This window comes from Pygoscelis adeliae, unplaced genomic scaffold, assembly GCF_000699105.1.
Source record: "Pygoscelis adeliae isolate BGI_AS28 unplaced genomic scaffold, ASM69910v1 Scaffold26, whole genome shotgun sequence".
In the NCBI taxonomy this organism is placed as follows: domain Eukaryota; kingdom Metazoa; phylum Chordata; class Aves; order Sphenisciformes; family Spheniscidae; genus Pygoscelis; species Pygoscelis adeliae.
The window spans coordinates 7,599,845-7,618,738 of NW_008825104.1; the positions used below are offsets into that span (position 1 = coordinate 7,599,845).

At 34.6% G+C, this 18,894-nt stretch overlaps 1 protein-coding gene across 1 annotated transcript in view; it reads right to left on the bottom strand.

The window, feature by feature from the left end:
* The window catches only part of CWC27 (CWC27 spliceosome-associated protein homolog (S. cerevisiae)), a 124,220-nt gene that overhangs the window by 13,783 nt on the left and 91,543 nt on the right, over positions 1–18,894 (bottom strand). The window contains exons 12-13 of the mRNA XM_009327285.1: positions 8,024–8,133; positions 5,087–5,190 (exon numbers count right to left, since the gene is read on the bottom strand). Coding sequence (XP_009325560.1) covers positions 5,087–5,190; positions 8,024–8,133 — 214 coding nt within the window. The remainder of the gene's footprint in view (positions 1–5,086; positions 5,191–8,023; positions 8,134–18,894) is intronic.

An 18,894-nucleotide genomic window follows, 5' to 3' on the forward strand; every position in this document is an offset into this window, starting at 1 on the left:
CACTGACAAAGACTTAGCTGAGTGTTGTATCTAGTCTTGGATTTCATGCTTTGAAAGAGAGATGAACCACTCAGAACTCTCAGAGTTACTTGATGGGAGGGTGTTTCAGAGTAGTAAGTATCACTCTTATCCTATTTGAAGAGGAATATTTTGCGCAGATTAACTAAAGTAATCAATCTTTGAATATATTTGATGGCCTCTGAATTTTTTTCTCCCATAGCTAGATTCTCTCTACGGAAAATATCTTATGTTGTGTTCACAGGATCTGCATCATCAGTTTCATTATCTGCAGTTGCCGTAACACTTTCTGGACTGAAATTTGCATTTTACTGTAGCTGTAACTATTTGATATTATAATCAGAGCCCTGAAGTGGCACTACAACCTGACTGGGTGTCACATGCATGCAACTATATGTACACAGCAGTCCAAGTCCTAAAGAAGATGAGGAGCAGCAGTGTTCTGTATAAAGTGTAGCCTGTGCAGTGTTTTCACTTTCAAATTCAGGCCTATCCAGTAATCCAGATGGGAAGTACCAAGTAGATGAATTATTCCAGCTGGGTCTTCTGCTGTGATGTATTTGGTTTTCATACTATTAGTCTTTAAGCAGATGATACCTCACTGCTGCTGTGATGGAGCTCATCTACATTTTGGGGAAAAGTCTTCTTGGGTAAGACTTTAAGCACAGAGTGAGTGACTGATTTCTGTCAGATCATCTCTACCTACCTCTGCTACATTCTGTACAACCCTTGTGAAAGAGAAGAATGAAGTCATGCATCTGACTCTTTCTTATTTGGACTGTAAGCAAATAAAGAACAACTAATGATTAAATAGTACTGAAGGCATCTGGCAAATCATTAAAAGAAAAGCAAAAGCAATAGTTCTCAATATGGAGGCATAGGGATAAAAATGCTTGTACCTGGAAGAACTAGGATCAAGCATGTCTTCCTGAGGTACCCAGATGCTGTAAAAATGTGTCTACTTGTTCGCAGACATTTTTATTGTAATGAGTACCCTTTCTGGCAGTACATACCAAGTTTATTTTGATACTTTTGAATTCTGTAGGGGAAATTGTTTTTTGATTGCTGCAGACAGATCTATATAATTGTTCTCACATAGCAATAGAGTTTGCAACAGAATGCCTCAGCAAAGATTCTGGTATTTCATGTTAAAACTTAGTATTACACATTTCTCTTCAGCTCTCTTCACAACACTTCCTCAGATGCCTTCTTAGACAGTAAAATCTGGTAATAATTATCAAACACCATACACACTGTTTACAATAGAGTCATATTTCTTCTTTTTTTCTTGCACAAAAAGTAGAATGCTGCTGAAAAGTGCCCAAACGTCTGCTATGCTCCATGCCAATACAGCAGCTCAGCCAAATATGCAGAGAGAAGTTTGCCAAATAAAAGAAAACATAACAAATTGGTAATGGTTTCTATCTTGACAGAAAATGAAAATTATACCTCAATGTGTGGCCACTCGTGTGGACACATAAAAATGTCTTAGAGGCAATCATTTTACCTCAGATAACACACCCTGACAATAGAGCAAAGCATACTGGCAGGCTTTCACTTCCCATAAAAACAGCAACCATGACCTACAAAACGGCCTGGAGGAATCACGTAATTTGTGCATATCATATATGCATATGCCATACACTAATTGTATTTAATAAAAATCAAATAAAATAGAATTATTGTCTTTTGAGTAGTAGATTGGAATTAAGAAATAATTTTAAAATGTAAAGTCATTATAGTTATCTCAAATATTCCAATACAACAAAGACACAGAAAACGTAAACTCTTATCCCAAAATATGAAATTTAACTTTCCAAGTGATTCTAACAATCATTAATAGCTTTTAGAAGACTTCATTGCTTTGTTAATGTTGTATGTGATTATAACCAATTTGTGTAACATGTACATTTTACAATTTATTTAGCTTCAAAGTAAATTCTTTGAAAACAGACTGTCTCATCTGTCTGTAATGTTAATATGCACATTTACTGTGCTGCAAAATTAATATGATGTTAATTATTAGTCTATTATGTAGTTTCATATTGTAAGTCTTTGTTTTAGTGCAATTCTGAATGCAATATGATTTTCTGAACAAAAATACAACTTCATAATCTGAAATTGCAACACTCTTCTTCATTCAGTATGAATTACTTACAGAGAGAAGAATTATCGCCAATTATATGTCAGTAGTTACTCAGAAAGGAATAGGAAAGATAGTCATTGGACTCTATAAAAGTCTTTAAAAGACTGGTTATATTACTGTGATCAGAAAATATCAGACATGAAGACCAGTCCTTCAGGTTCATGGAAATGCTGCATAAGGGAGGTTTAGACTGGACATTAGGAAGCATTTCTTTATCGAGAGGGTGGTCAAACACTGGAACAGGCTTTCTAGAGAGGTGGTCAGTGCCCCAAGGCTGTTCAAAAGGCATTTGGATAACGCCCTTAAGAACATGCTTTAGCTTGGTAAGCCCTGAATTGATCAGGCAGTTGGACTAGATGATCATTGTAGGTCCCTTCCAACTGAAATAGTCTATTTATAATTCTTGGAGAACTTAGAAGCAAATTGGTAGCTCAGAAGGATCTCAAAATAGCAATGAAATCCAAGGACCTCAAAATTCATGCTGTATGTTATCCCTCATCACCAAAGAGCCTGAGATAGGAAAAGACATAATGAAGGAAGACTACATGATTTGAAGAAGCAACCAAATAGATGGTGACAAGAGAAAACTTAAAATAATAGCAAGACAGTAATAAGAGTTATCCTGAAAGGGGCAAATTTATGAAATTATTTTCTCTATTGTTTCAAAAACAATAATCCAAAGCCAAGACGTTTGTGTTTTGATTTATCTGTTAAAATAGCCAAAGAACATAAGCAAAGAAAGCAAGGCTGTTACTTCCAGATAATGGAATTAACATTAAAAGTAGAAAGAAAACTTACACTTTGCAAACCTAACGTCCATTTATATTTTATGTTCCATTCTTCTTACGTTACATAAATAAATAAATAAATAAATGGGGTGTGTGTGGTTAGATTCTAAAACTATGAGAAATGCTCAGTTCTTCTCGGGGGGGTGGGGATGACGGGGACGGAGGACGCGGTGGGGAATGAAATAAAGAATATAACCACTAAAATGCTATTGTTTTGAAAGAATCACAGGATTTTTAATAGCCTACTTAGTAACACTTAAGTGCATTTTCAGTGATGAAAATGCCAAGATATCTGTTAAGATGAAAGCAGACTACACTAATGCCCACAAAGAAACACTGAAAAATTAAATGTACTCATTACACACTACTTGTGTAAAAATAGTTTTATAAACTGCAAGAATTCTACGCTAAGTGCTATACTTCTAGTGTTAGTCTTTCTGCCAGTACACGTGTCTGAAGTCTTCTGCAAATCCTAGAATTTCCCTTATAAGGTCTCAGCTCAATTCAGTGAAAAGCAAGAAGGTGTGAAGGTAAAGTAGCAGAATCTGTGTAGCTTTATCTTACTAAATTAAAATATATGCAATAATTCATTATGTATATGATACAAACAAGAAAGGAAAAGTTATCTAAGAGTGATCTAAAATTTCAGTCTCATCAACACAATTGGCCTCAGAATTTGCAATTCAGCTTACCTTTCATGACCTACATTTTTTAAATTTTTTAAGAATTTTTATGGAATGTATCTTTAAATAGTCTTAAGATATTCTGATTCAATATATAAAAAAATAAACATTTTTATAACATACCTTACTGTAACTTGATGTGTAACTTACAGATAGTTGAAGAATTTAATTTATCAAAATGTGAAAAAAAAAGTGAATTAAGATGTAAAAAAACATTTTTCCTTCCATATATTCTTTTCCCTCACAGTCTTTTTTATAGTGTCTTTTCTCACTTCAGTCTTTTCTCACTTTTTCATTTGTAGAATGACAGTAAAAATAACTAAGTTATTTAGACAGTCTGCATTTCCTACCAATGCTGACTGTCTTCCCATCCGAGAAAAACAAATTTGTTAACATGGTTATCTTACAGTTTTGTAGGAGTCCTCTCAAAACAGATGCAGGATGTTTTAATCACATTTAGTTACATCATTTATTTTCTATTTAAAAAGGGTGTCTAATGTACATGTTTGTACATTTTAGTTTTTCTCCTTATTGTAATTAAATCTTTTTCAGGTCTAGTTCCTGGTGCTAGTTTGGAGATTTTGGGGCAGGTAGTATCCTATTAGTTTCTCTCTCCCAGGAAGGCAGCCTTTAGGACGATCATAAGGGTACACCTGACATATTTTCACTTAATAATTTTAAGTTATCTGAGATACAGAAATATCGGTTGTCTTAAAACACTTGTCAAGAACTTCGTTAAGGTTTCTATTTTAGTGGTAGTTTTGCTTGTAGCTTTGATGGCTTATGCATACAACTAAGGAAAAAGTTGTAGGCAGAGACAACCTATTTTATTAGACCAGCTATATTGCTTGCCTTATAAAAAAGGATGACCTGTCCTTATAAAACATTTTTGTTATGGTTTTTTAGCTTTTTTCTTAGTCATTTTATGCAGATATTTTTATTATCATCTAGCAGCTTGCAGTCTAGGACTTCAGGATCACAATTCCAATCATTGATTTTTATCCCCATCCCTACCTAAGGTGGGTTCTTCGGATGGGAGATGAACATGAGACAACATGGTACAAGTTGCTTCCTTGACTGGGAGGTGTTGAGGTCTTAAGTTCTGCAGTGCTGTATCAATTCCAGTCGTACCCCACTTCCTTGCGGTCACCCTACACTTCAGATGAGTCTACCAGTCTATCTTAATCTCATCCATCAGTCTTTAAAATACTTACCACCTCCAACACAGAGGTTTAGTAGGACTTATAACTACACAAAGCAAAATGTCTTCTACTCTCCCGCCTTATTTTCCAGAGTGCTAAACCAGTACGTTTTAGCTGACTCCTGCTGCAGCAGCTGTCTTCACACTTGGTGTTTCTGCTACTCCTTAAATTTACGCTTAACAGTGAGAATACGTTAGTGCAATAGGATTTCCAGCAGTAAACACAGAAATCCAAATCCAAAAAACTCACCATCCTTCGTCATTATCTACTTCAGGTTCAGATACCTCATTTTCAGGAGTTTCTTCAATTGCCTGGGTTAACTTTGATTTAAATCGGTCCAACAGTGCCAGTGTCTGAAATTAAATACATGGTTTTAGAGAAATTACATATATTTATACACAACAGGTGTGTACAACATCTTTAAACTATTATTATTTTGAGAAATAGTGCAATAAGACGGAAGAGAGATCTTTCATATGAATTTGAAAAAAACACTGTAGAGAGGCAAGTGAGAGAGCAAGAGGCAGTGGGGAGGGGCAGGGCGAGAGAGTGAGAACACATTGAGAGTGCCCATCAGGAGAACAAACAAAAGCAAGCAAGCAATATTGAGGCAGCAAGAGCAAGCAGGGAAGGTGCCCCGCAGGTGTGAGAGAGCACTTGTCTGGCCATCTAGTGAAACCAAAATGCGTATTTAAGGAACAAAACCTCGTGGCTACTTACAGAATAAAATAGCTGATTATTAAACGACACTGACTGCTGACAATGAGTTTTACTGTTTGAACCTGCTATTTTCTTATTGTAAAGCAATCCACTGTATAAATTACAGATCATTCAAGCTTTGAAGACCCAGTTTGATTGATATTTATATACTTTACATTGCTGAACTTTTAAATTATGTACTGACATTGAAAAAAATTCAAAGCTTTTGACTCAAATAAAATGAACCTCCTTAACTAATTCTACAGATACAGGTTCTTATGCTGCGTACATTAAGCTCATACTGATTTATATTTGGTATTTTATTCTCCAGCTGACATTGCCCGGTCTTTCAGCTACAATGAAGTCACCAAATCTCAGGTGACACCTGAAGATCATACCGCAGGTCTTGTTTCTTATCACCTGGAATGCAATTTTGATTATACAAGAATTGTATGCCTGAGCCTTGTGATGGGAGAGGGGGCTCTCCAAAAAAAGGGCAGACCATAAGAATAATTTGCACAGCCTACAGCTTATTCCTTGCTGATATTTGAGACATTTCTGGAAAGGAAAGCATCAGGGAATAAGTGCTTGACTGAATTTATCTGGCAGGCTACATTTAATCTGTAGGTGATAGGCTGGCCACCTATGTTGTAAAACACGTCTGTATGGCTGTTTAGTTTTGTTTAGTCAAGTTTTTCAAATTTAAAAGAATAAAAACTAAACAAGAATAGAAAACAGAAATAGGAAATACCAGAAGTGTTCACTGGAATCAAATTTCTTTCTGGGAGCAATCTTAACTTTAGGAGTTTCCTGGCTTTTGAATTCTTTCAAAACCATTTTTTAGCACTGCCAAAGGCAGGTTCTGGAGGGCTTTTTGCATTTATTTTCTTTATTTTCTGTTTAATCTTCTGTTTAAGATGGGAGAGAGGAAAATCTCAAAGATATCTGGGCCTGCAAATCATTCAAGTGCTATAGCTTTCCATATTATTGCAAACACATCCCGATCTTGCAACATCTGAGACAGCAAATGTCTGCCTAGGCAATCAGAAGAAAACAAACTAACCCTTTTTACATGAAATTGTGACCAACCAAAGTCACATTCCTTGTGTCTTGTCTAATTTTCTCTAGTGCCAGCATTCCTGTGAATAGACCTGATGACAGAAATAATTTTGAAATATCTTAGCAGGCATTTTTGCAGTGAGTGATTAGATGCCATACTTTGGATCAAATGACTTTATAAATCGACCCTTGTAGAATTATAAGGCTGGGACTTCCAATATCTAGTATTGTAAGGAAACACATACCTTTCCCCCTCTTCTTTAACTCTTCTACAGAGGATGGAAAATGGTATTGTGCTGTAGGACCAGGTAGGAGGGATGCAAGGATAGAAGAGGATCTCCACAAGTGAAATGGATTACAAAGAATTTGATTTATTATTAACCCTGTTCCCAGCAGGGTTACATAAATAAAAATTAAGATCTACTAAAATATACATCCCTGTCATCTCATCTTGTTTTCCTATGATGTACAGCACAGGGCTGATATAAATTCATTAGAAGTGGTTTTAAGTCCCTTGATCCACATTGCCAACAGAGCTTTAGTACTCTTTGATTCAAAGTTAATGGGCTTTTGAACATACAAAGTTTCCATAAACTTCTTAGTTTAGAGCTAAATCAGCTTGCCACATATATAAAGGTTTGCCAACCGCTGCTTTGAAGTTACTAAGCCTCAAGTTTCCAATCTCTTCAACAGTTGAATATGAACATCTTCATAGCTGAATTGATAAACCAATGCATTTGATGTACTGCACAGATTTTAAGTTAATGGTATTTTCCACTTCACAGGCAGTTTCATATATTTAAGTTTCAAACTTTCCTATTTCAGAAAAAACAAATATTTACGCCAAACTTTACTTTGCTTGTATTTGCATACTAAAGTCTACATACATCCCAACTCATTTTGAAAAATAATTTTCATTATATTTAAAAAGGATTCTCTTTTTACAGCACAGTTAAAAACTATTTCTGTTCATTTCACAACACCAAAAGGTATGGATGAATTTAATCTCTTTAAAACATAATTTAAAATGTTAAAAAACCCAGCTTGGACAGATGCCAAGTATGCAAACTTCTGTCCCAATACTATCCTATGGCAAGCTGCAGAGCCAAGGAAAGCACTGTACAGAAATGCAAAATCTTGTAAATGTAATCAAGGATACCTCCATGTGGGTAGCATTTCCCTTTGGAAGATTTTATTGACTAAACTGATAGCACTTTCAAATACACGTTGAAACTTCACTTACCTATCTGTCTGGGTAATCAAAATAGGGGATTGAAGAGTACATATTTATTTTTACAAATAAGAAGATTATTTTAATAGAAAATGAAACATAACGGATTTTAAAACTTTTATTTTTACACAAATATAGAAAGAAACATTTTCAGAACTTTTTCTGGATTTTTTTTCCCCAGGTTGTGTAACTATTACCTGATCTTCGCGAGAAACCCCTTTCTTTGGCTGCTGCTTCCGCTTGTCTTCATATTTTCTCTTCTCCTGAAGGTATTCTTCAACAACACTGTTTGGAGCAGGTTCCTCCTCTGAATAAGTAAACATACTTGGTTAAACAAATTAAATTTGGTTTTATGATTTAGTATAATTTTGGAGATCATTTGTAACTTCTGAAATACCAAGCAAAACACTTCCATAAAATGTTTCAGTTGTATTGCTTTCTCAGAAAGTAGAATGATTTGCTACTTGCTGAAATGAAAAACACAACACTGTACTGGGCAGACGAGCCCAAAAAATTTTTGTTTCAATTTTATTTTACTATGGAGCCAGGGAAAGCAGGGTAACAGAAATAAAAACTCTGATGTTAAAATGAGAAATGAAAACTGTTGAAATTCCTTTAACAAGTTTACCTTCATTTCTGAAGATCTTTCTTGGAGCAGCCAAACTGTTATGTGTATGAATATTTTGTGACCATTTGTTACAGAGTAGACAAATATTGCCTATAGACAAATTCACAGTTTTCCTGTTTTGTAGGATGAAGTAGCCACAAATCAAATCCTTGATCTTGCAATAGGGAATAAACCCATAACATTTTTACTTTAAACAGAGCCCATCTTGTCAATCAGGAAAAAAATGTGTGTAGTAACAAAGTAATATCTGGACTAGTCAACAGCTACTCTCCTTTGTCTTTTTTTAACAGTTTCTTCTCTGCAGACTATCCACTGCCGTGACAAATTAGTAATTTAACAGGACAAAAACTCAATCTGAAAATTGATCAACACCATCTTTTCACATTTTCTTCCTCTTGAATAGCATTAAGACATTTCACGTATTGATTTAGTATACTTGAAATTTCTTTACACTTATTTACAGGATTGTTATTTCTGATAAGGAACAGAAGAATAAAACCTCCAGATGTCCATTGCAAATGATGAACAGAAAATATTTATGGAGGAAATTGTTTCAATAAATTTCAGGAAATACAGCCTGATGAACTGTAAATCTATATCAAAGCCTGTATCAGTTTTTTTTAGGTGACTGCTGACAGCTCTACAGAGATAATTTCTGATTCCAAACTAAATTTCTCTCTTGCCTAAAGTTTTCTATAAACTTTATAAACATAGGACTCCATAATAAGATGAAATAAATTTGTAATGGCATATCTACATATAAAAATATTTGTTTATATATTTCTACAAATAAAATCTCTTATTTCCTTTTTATCCTAATATATACGTTGCATGTATGTATTTAAAACAAACATACACAATACCATTCAGAACTGGGTTTTTTCCTATTTTCCAGTTGACATGTTGGATATAATGAAGAATAGAGGATTACAGGTATCAGCAAGATAAAGAAAGAAAAAGCCATCTTCTAGAATGACCAGAAAAGATAAATGCATATACACAGACATTTAGGGATGATTAAACAGCTGAATGAATGAAATCAAATCTGCCAGAAAATCTCATGCAGCATAATATCAGATGAATTGACCAGAATAACAAAGTACATGTCCTGATTTTGGCAGGGATAGAGTTAATTTTCTTCCTAGTAGCTGGTACAGTGCTGTGTTTTGGATTTAGGATGAGAACAATGTTGATAACACACCGATGTTTTAGTTGTTGCTCACTAGTGCTTACACTAGTCAAGGACTTTTCAGCTTCCCATGCTCTACCGACTGAGAAGGCTGGAGGTGCACAAGAAGCTGGGAGGGGGCACAGCCAAACTGGCCAAAGAAACATTCCGTACCATGTGACAACATGCTCAGTACATCAGCTGGGGGAAAGCTGGCCGGGAGGGCCACTGCTCGGGAACTGGCTGGGCATCGGTCGGTGGTGAGCAATTGCACGGTGCATCACTTGCTTTGTGTATTATCATTATTATTATTATTATTATTTCAGTTATTAAACTGTTTTTATCTCAACCCACAAGTTTTTCTCACTTCCATTCTTCCAATTCTCTCCCCCATCCCATGGGGGCTGGGGGGGGGGGGGGAGGCGGGAGCAAGTGGCTGTGTGGTACTCAGTTGCTGACTGAGGTTAAACCACAGCAGTACAGTATAAAACTACAAATCATAATGGCTCAGCTCCATCTTTCCCCCTATTACCTCAGTCTCTTCTACTAATAAAAAACCCCATTCTTAATTAAAGACCAACCCCTTGTGAAGACAAAACACTAGTTTTTGCATAAATGCATGTATCCAATCCAACTTTCTGACTGTGTGGAAACAACATACTGCCTTGTTTTACTAACATTTAGCCTCTAGCCTTTTGAACTACAAAAACACCTGCTATTTTATAGAAAACAACCTTTCAGGTGACACTTACCTAAAGGGGTGCTTTAAAATGAATCCTATTTACCTGATGATAAGTATAATTGCCCATCTATGACAAGCAAAAGAACTGAGAAGAGTGTTCTTGAAAACGTAAGAAAATGCCAGTCTCAAGCTCGCCATAAACATTTAAACCTGTGATCCAAAGTTCAATATACATATGCTGAATTTAAAGATGTGATCCTTAGTCATACATGTCTTTTGACTAAGATTTTAGTTTAATCTAGTGCAGCTCAAATATAATTCTCATACAAATAGGTTGAATTCCTCTGCAATTGTGTGTTTGTGTATTTTTATCACACTCATATGGTTGTCACTCACTGTTAACACAAATAATTTAAATTTCAGTTTAAGCCTTCTCTTGAGATTATTGTTTTCTTGGGTCTTTGCCTGTCAGAGTTTTTCTAATCCTCAACTTCATTCTCTCTGCCTCCTAGGAAAGCCTTTTCATAAGCCAGACAAAAGATAATCAGATCCACCTGAACTAACTTCAGAGTAAATCAAGCAAAACAGTTATGCACTTGTATGCATCATATTTCTGCACCTTTCATTAAAATGACTTAAAGACATGCTTGAATTTCTCCACGAGGTCTTACAACGTATTACTCCACATTAAAAGCAAGTAATACAACAGGAAGGATTTTCAAGAGTCCCTAAGTCAATGGGTTTCTAACACATTTAAAAACTTTTGAAAACTCCAAACAATCATTTCAAAACCACAAACAGTGTTTATTTTTTAATATAAATAAAATACTCAGTTTTGATAACTGCCAATTCTTTGATAAATTTATTTCGTGTCTGCATGAATAAACTCAGGTAATTAGCAAGAAAAAGAAAACATCTAGAAGAGAGATTTGTTCGTGGGAAGAACCCTTTTAAAATGCAAATCCCCTTTTAAAATGTAAAAATAGATTGCTGGCTACTACTTCGTATCTCCCAGTCAGCACCTCAGAGCCCCTCCAAATGTTGTGCAATAGAGTTGGAAAAAAGATGAACCACAGCACTGTACGATGGACTTGACCTTCACATCAAGCTTGACAAACTTAGGTCCCGCTTGCTGATCCAGCAAAAGTATAAGGATCATTACATCAGTATCAAAATATTTAAACTCCAAACTCCTTAATCTAAGAGGATTTATTCAGACAAAAATGAATGAAACATGACATGGATGCACAGCAGTGAAATAACAATTAAATGCCTTATTTAAGTATTGCAGGAAGCAGAAAGTGCTAGTTTAAGATCCAGGGATCTTGCACACTTGTGCCCTAGAGGCATCCCATCACAAAGTGTAAATAGGATCAGGCAAAGAAAGATTTTTATTCCTTAGTTTGAACAAGTTGCTGTGTACATTCTGTCAGTAAGGAAGGTGAGGGGGGGGAGGGGAGGGGAAAGAAAAAGACAACCTTCCTTACTGAAAATACACTTTATTCTACTTTTAACAGAATTTTTAAGTACATTGCTACTTACCTCTGTTAACTTGAGTTACTGCCAAGAGATTCTTCATCTTCCTGTGACAAAAACTTTAGCATTTAAGTAATTTATTTTCTTTCAGATAGATTCTTCTATCCTGAAATATTCCTTTAAGGAGTAACAGATGCCAACCTGATGGTGTAATCTAACCTAAAACTTTGGTTTTGGGACACGGTTTCCAATGATAGCCTGAAACTAAGGAGGAGATTCAGAAGTATTTAAACCAGAAAGGAAGAGATTGATGTAAAAAAAAAAACAAAACAAAACAAGGGTTTATTTTGCTCACACTTAAATTAGGAACAGTTCAAATGATGTCAGTTTTTAACTACAATATTGCAAAAGTATAACAAAGACATGAGAACTTGATCCATGGGTGTTGAACTGAACTGAACGGCAGTCTGGATGGTTTTGGATCAATCCCTAAATAGGAAGTGGTGCAGAAGAGAAAGCTTGATAAAGTAGTTTTAAGCTTAATTCCTAAAGCACCTGGTAAACTTAATAGCATAATAAACACTCAACAAAAGTTGCATCAGACATGCTCAATTTCGGAAACCGCAACTGAATTTTATCTTCCACTTTATGAAAACCAAGAAGTATGAGTTCTAGCCCTGCTGACTGCAGTAGATCAGAAAAGTACGATCACTGCTTATGCTGACATTCATATTGGCCTTAATGACTGGGCTTCATTTCTAGCATTGAAGTGGGGTAACTTTGGCTTAGCATGTACACTAATTGTGGCACAGATAAGGTACAATTGGAGACAAATGTATTTCTGTCAGTATGCATACAATTTTCCACAGTATGAACTTTGTTATTTTATCATTTTGTTATTTGTATCAGTCATGACAAACCTTGTAATAATGGCTGTCCTTGTAATAAAGGAGGTAGAATCTGTATAAAATTTAGATATTTTGTTTCCTTTTTAAGAAAGAGATAATGAAGCTGCACGTAAAACATTTGTTGGAAAAAGAAGTGGTGTGGTTTGCTGAAAGTATCACCAGAAACACACTAATCTTCAGAAAGGCAGAAACAATACATATTGTGACAGAGAAAAATACATGCTGTTTCTGAAGGTTTAATGTCACCATAAAAAAGAAACAGCCCACACTGCTGACAAGGATCAATGGAAGAACTTTGGTTTATGGTTTTTCTTTGATGAAGTACAGCTAGCATGAAGATTTTTACACAAATAGACTTAAATTACATCTTTTTAAATAGACTTATCTTACATTGCAAAACATTCCTGATATGCTGAACTTCACAAAAGTAATCCCATTAACTCTTGTAATGCACTTTGCATATATAATCATGAGTTCATGCAGAACCGAGGTAAGATAACAGAGTGTACAAACAAATCTGTATTAAAAGGCAGTCTACTTTATTTAGCAGGGTTTGTATATGTTTTAAATGTGGTGGACCCATTAACTTTCGTCAGTATCTTAAATGCATTCTTTAGCAGTTCAGGTGACACATTTCATATGATAGAAGACCTACTGGACAGAAATGTCAAGAAATGCATGGTATAGCTAGACTAACTACCAAAGGGGAACAAAACTGAAAAACCGTGGACAACTCCTTGTTTGAAATGAAAGAACTTATGATTGAAGGTTTCTGTGCATTAAAATAAGAGGCCTAAAACACATTCCTGTATTTGTGCAGTACGTTCCACTTTCAGCTATTCATCAATATTCAGTTTATATTGCATTCTTCTGGAATTATAGAGATATGCAGTATTGATTTTAAAAACCTTAATGAGATTCAAATCTTGAAAAGAAAAACTATTTTTGTTCCAAAACAAACAAAACCCTTATGAATTACAAAAGGAATTCTGATATGCCTTAATATTTCATGACTTAAAATGGAATTCCTATCAGAAGTGACGGAGAACATAAAGCCACTTTCTGTAATTAAGATCCAAGACAGATAACACACTTCTTCCAGAATCCAGGAAAAAAATTTCTTCCACCATTAAATACTATGTCTATGAAAATAAAAACATTAATTTACCGTAAAGTAGTATAAAAATGAATATACCAGAAAATAAAATATGAAATAATGTTATGCTTGAAAGAATTTATAATATACTCTCCAGTATATTTTTGTTTAGGACTAATTCTACTTGTGGTTTTCTTTGCACCTTTAACTACTATTCAGTTACTGTTACTATAGCTCTGGCCTGCCTAAATTCCTGAAAAGCCACTGTTTGCTTACAAGTTAGGTAAGAGTCAGGAAATATTTACTAACCGTGAATAACTGAATAGGTTTGCTTACAGAATGAGCTTCCAGGGTTGGACTGATTACTGGATTTTCAGTTTGCTACAGTGAAAAAAGCAACAGTTCTAGAACAAACTTACTAGTTCATTTAGCCAACTCAAATATAAAATCTTAGAAGTAATTCCCAGAGCTTGAAAACATTTCTTTGAAAGAGCAGAGCCCACTGATTTGTAAAACAGTGTAAACTTTAATATGCAACAGTGGAATTTTCTAGTGAATCTTTTCAGAACTTTGGTAGCTTTTAGGCACAGTCCCAGTCTAAAACATGGTTAATTTTCTAATGTCAGTTGTTTTTGAGCATATGCTTAAGATTACTACTAAAATCAAAGCTGGCTTACAGTGAGGTTTTTGTCCGCTTTTCTTTTGCAGAGAGAGAGACAAGAGGAAAAAGCATGCACTTTAGCGGGAAAGAGACTGAATAGAGATGCTGGATATTATTTTATGAGATTAAATGAGAAAGAAAAATGTAAATAGTGGAAGAAAACAAAGGTTTGCAAAAGTGACACATTCAAGATGCATACTTTGATACAATGCAGCTATACTGTATATACTGCAAAATCTTCATACTTAATGTATTTATGCTGCATAATTACCAAACCACCAAAACTTTGATTTCGTGGTTTTCATGATGTTCTCAAGCGTGCACAGTTCTGTTAAAGTCTCAGACTTCAAGAAAGCATCTTTCTGTGTACTTAAAGATTTAAGTGCCACTGAAATTACCCAAACATAATAATAAAACAGAAATAAAACATAATCTTAAATGGGCATCCTTGCTAGATTTTGAGAGTTTTCTAAACACTTCAATCATTTGATTCCCATGCCACAATTAAAAACAAAGCAGAAAATACTTCATGCCTCAACAGAATTCTTACACTTGAATGTTGGTTTTTACATTAGTTGTGAGGTTTCTCTGCTCAGATAGTATTTTATAGCTTTTCTGTTTTCTCATGTGTGACAATTAAATTTCATCATCCACAGATTATCAGACAGTTTACAAAAATGTTCTAACAAGAAAAACTAAAATACTACTTCTTAAATACTACTATTATTTAAAACCAATGTATAGTTAAACAACTGAGCAGATGGTATTTGTCTAAAGCAAATTTCATTGAAGTATATTCACAGGTTTACACTATAGAACTTTGAAAAGTGTATCCTTTTCAAATATTTGACTAAGTACTTCAAAATGCTGAAGTAATTCAGCACTCAAATTATAGTGTTTGATGTAATATCTGGCATCATTATAGCAAGTGTCACATAAAAGAAAAACATCTTATTTAAGGTAAGGTCTTGACAGCAGTCTGGCATAGTCAACAATCTTATTCACAAATTGGAAGGCTGGTTATAATCAAACATGTGCAGAGGGAATTAGTTTTTTTCTCTGTCCTCTTGAAACAATGCTAACACTTAAGTTTTCATTCCCCAATCTTCCTTAATTACTTTAATCTCTGAATACAGAAAAACATTAGATAGGCATAATATGTAACTTGAACAATTTGAAGTAGTCATATATCACATATAAATGTGACACCAATACTAATAAAGATCTCCCAATGGATGTAAAATAGATGTGTCGGGCTGTCACCTGTTCATTAGTGTCCACTCAGAAATAACCCTGATCCTGCAGAAAGTCCAGTATGACCTAAGCCTTATTCTCACAGTTCTGTGGTCTTCAGTGAATTTCTCCTGTTACAGTTGCAAGTTTTGGCTGAGATGCAGTGTTTATTAATCAAGCACAGAATCATATCAATGCAGTTACGTAGCCTCTGAACTAGCATTTTTTCCTAATGCAGCCAGCTCAGAGCATAGACAGACACTGTGAAAGTGTCTGCACCATCTGAATAGACATACCTGACAGAGCATGACACAACTCTCTCTCCATCCCACATTCCCCAAGAGGATAGGCAAAGAACAATGGAAAAATCTCCTGCTACATACACATTCATTTCCTAATAGTAGTCTGTTTTAAATATATGCAATTTCTTATATGTAAAATAATCTGGAATAGGTAAACCCTTATACATTTAGCAGACTGTCTTGCATGTTGATGGCTCTATTGCATTGATGAAAATTCACGTCAATAAACAAAAAACAACTAAGTGAACTAAGTGAGATATAATTAATGCTTTTAACTTTGGGGCAAAATTACTTGCTCAGGTACAACACTTTTACTGCTGTTAGATTTCATTATATTCAAACTAAAGTGTTTCTAAAGTCTCTCTTGTTATTCTTCAGTTGTAAATGGCTGTTTCACAGTAAAGGTATCCTTCATTCCTTTCACTTACCATCTTTAAATACTTAAGATTGCAGCCTTCCATCCCACCCCCTACCTAAACTAGACATATCTTCAAGTATCTCCTAATAAATTAGTTCACCTAGTCTTCTGCTAGTTTTGTTTTTTTTTTTTTTCCATTCATATCCAGTTGTTCAGTATCCTTTTTGTTGGTACAATACTTGGAACCGAGCGCAATAATACAACCGTGCTTTTACAGTTAATGCCTTTGTAGCAATGACCACACAATCACAGCCACATCACAATGCAAATTCATGTTCAGTTTGTTTTATAGTACAAACCTGAAATATCTTTCACTATTGTGGCTTTCCCAATTTCTTTATTTTACGACCCTGTGTGTGAAATTATTTTTCTTTAATACTAAGGCTTTTAACATCCCAACATGACTCTCAATTTATTTTCAATGACATTTTCCACACCTTTTCCTCCCTCCCCCAATCTAGTATTCCTGTAGTAGAATCTAGTATTTAGTGACATTTGCTTTTGTTTCTTGATGATTAATAAATTCATAGTCTTCTAATAATGTTTTTCCAATAGTCATAAGATCCAGTGTACATGTCAGTCCTCTTTCAATTTTGATAACAGAACAACCATAAAGTACAATATAGTGAGGTGACATTACACAGACCAAAGTGAAGTTTAAGATACAACACCATGCTAATTTTATAAAAACTTACAAATATTTACAATTTTAAGTGTTTTCACAATTAATATTATTAAGGAAGTTTAGAGGCCTTTGCTCAACGAAATTATGCTTCTTAAATTACTATTACAACATCACTACAAGACAGCAGTATTATTAGGTGAGCAGTCACAAGCTGCTACTTAATCTAACATATATTCTAAATTTTAATCTGTATCTTCTACAAAGCTGATGCTTCAGAACGGAAATGTTCCAACATACTTTAGAGAAAAAATATGAGTATCTGGCTGGAGTGAAAAAGGGAAACTTCAGAAAACTGCTTTTAGCTCCATACAAACCATGATGAAAATAAAAGCTTTGTCATAAGTGCAAACAGACTCAAACACTTTAAAAATTTAGGCAGTTAGCTCTGGATCACTTTTTTGTCTTTGGGTCACCTCTAGTTATAAGGCTGAAATTCATAAAAGACAGGAAAACTTTGGCTACTTCAACATTACCCAACACCACCATGAAACAGGACCAAAACTGTTATGCTGACGCCCTGATATGCTCACTATATATTTTGGGGGCTGTTCTATTTTAGAGTATCAGTTGGAGCTCATCAGCTGTGCTCCTGGAATGCATCTTCCAGCATGGCTTCCTCCAAAAGTGCACATCTGGTCTGCAGTAAAACACTAATGTAGGTGTAACCCTTTACTTAAAATTCCTATTAAAATTTCAACTTTCCCCAGGTACTCTTGAAGTCTGCAAGTTCTTTCATCCTTTACCAGAAACATACCTATCATGCAACTGTACTTGATAGGTATGTTCTTTCCATACAGACAAGAAATTTTGTACAATTCAAATGACAACAAACTGATAGCTTGTGAGGACATCTGGAGAATGACTTTTAAAAAGCAGTGGGTAGAATCCAGAAGTGAAAATTGACCATTTTAAACTCATACTAACAAACAATATAAATCATAGTAACTAATCAGAAAGACAGCATTATAGGAAGAGGTATTTAGCAAGTGCTAGTTGGTGCTGCCAGCATTTTGACAATTTTTGACATCAGTCGAGACAAAGGCAGACAACAGGAAAACATTAGATAGTTTCATCACCTAATTATTTTTGTATTACAAATAATTTAAGCATGTTATTTGATCATCACATGTTAATGTTTGAGAACGTTAGGTGGATTCTGGTGTAGCTGATACTTTGATACATTTTATTTACTTTTAAATAAGAAAACCAAAACACTTTCTTTTTCCCTGAAAATTCAAAAATGTATTTCTAGAATCTTAGTTTTTCCTGTATGTCACAAATGCGGACCCAGCATCCCAAGGCACAGAATATGCTATTGTTATTCTTGCTTCCGTAAAGACAGAAAGCTTCCTTATTAAACAAATTTAGACAGTAAATTCATTTACTAAATAAATATACTTCCTTACTAAATAATCTACTTACTAAAGACAGTAAATGAAACTTCAAATGACATACGCAATGTGACCTGTAAAATGCTGCAAAAGACACCCTACATTTTAAAATCTCTCCTTTATTTAAAAGCTCAGTTCCTCCCTCTTACTTTGAATTTTGGCAATAATGACAAGTGAGCTGTTGTCCTGATAAATTAGCAAAGACAATCTGACTCCTGAACTTTTAAGTACAGATGAAAAAAATTTACTTAAGCTTGAATCTCTACCTTGTTCTGTTTTGATTGCTGCTGGCTCTGAAAAATATCCAAACTGAGAGCTGAAAAAGGATTTAGAGGTAGAAGAAATATTAAAGCATGGATGAAGAAAACCAAAAAAGTAAGTTTTGATTATTTACCTACCTACTAATATATGGATTTTAGT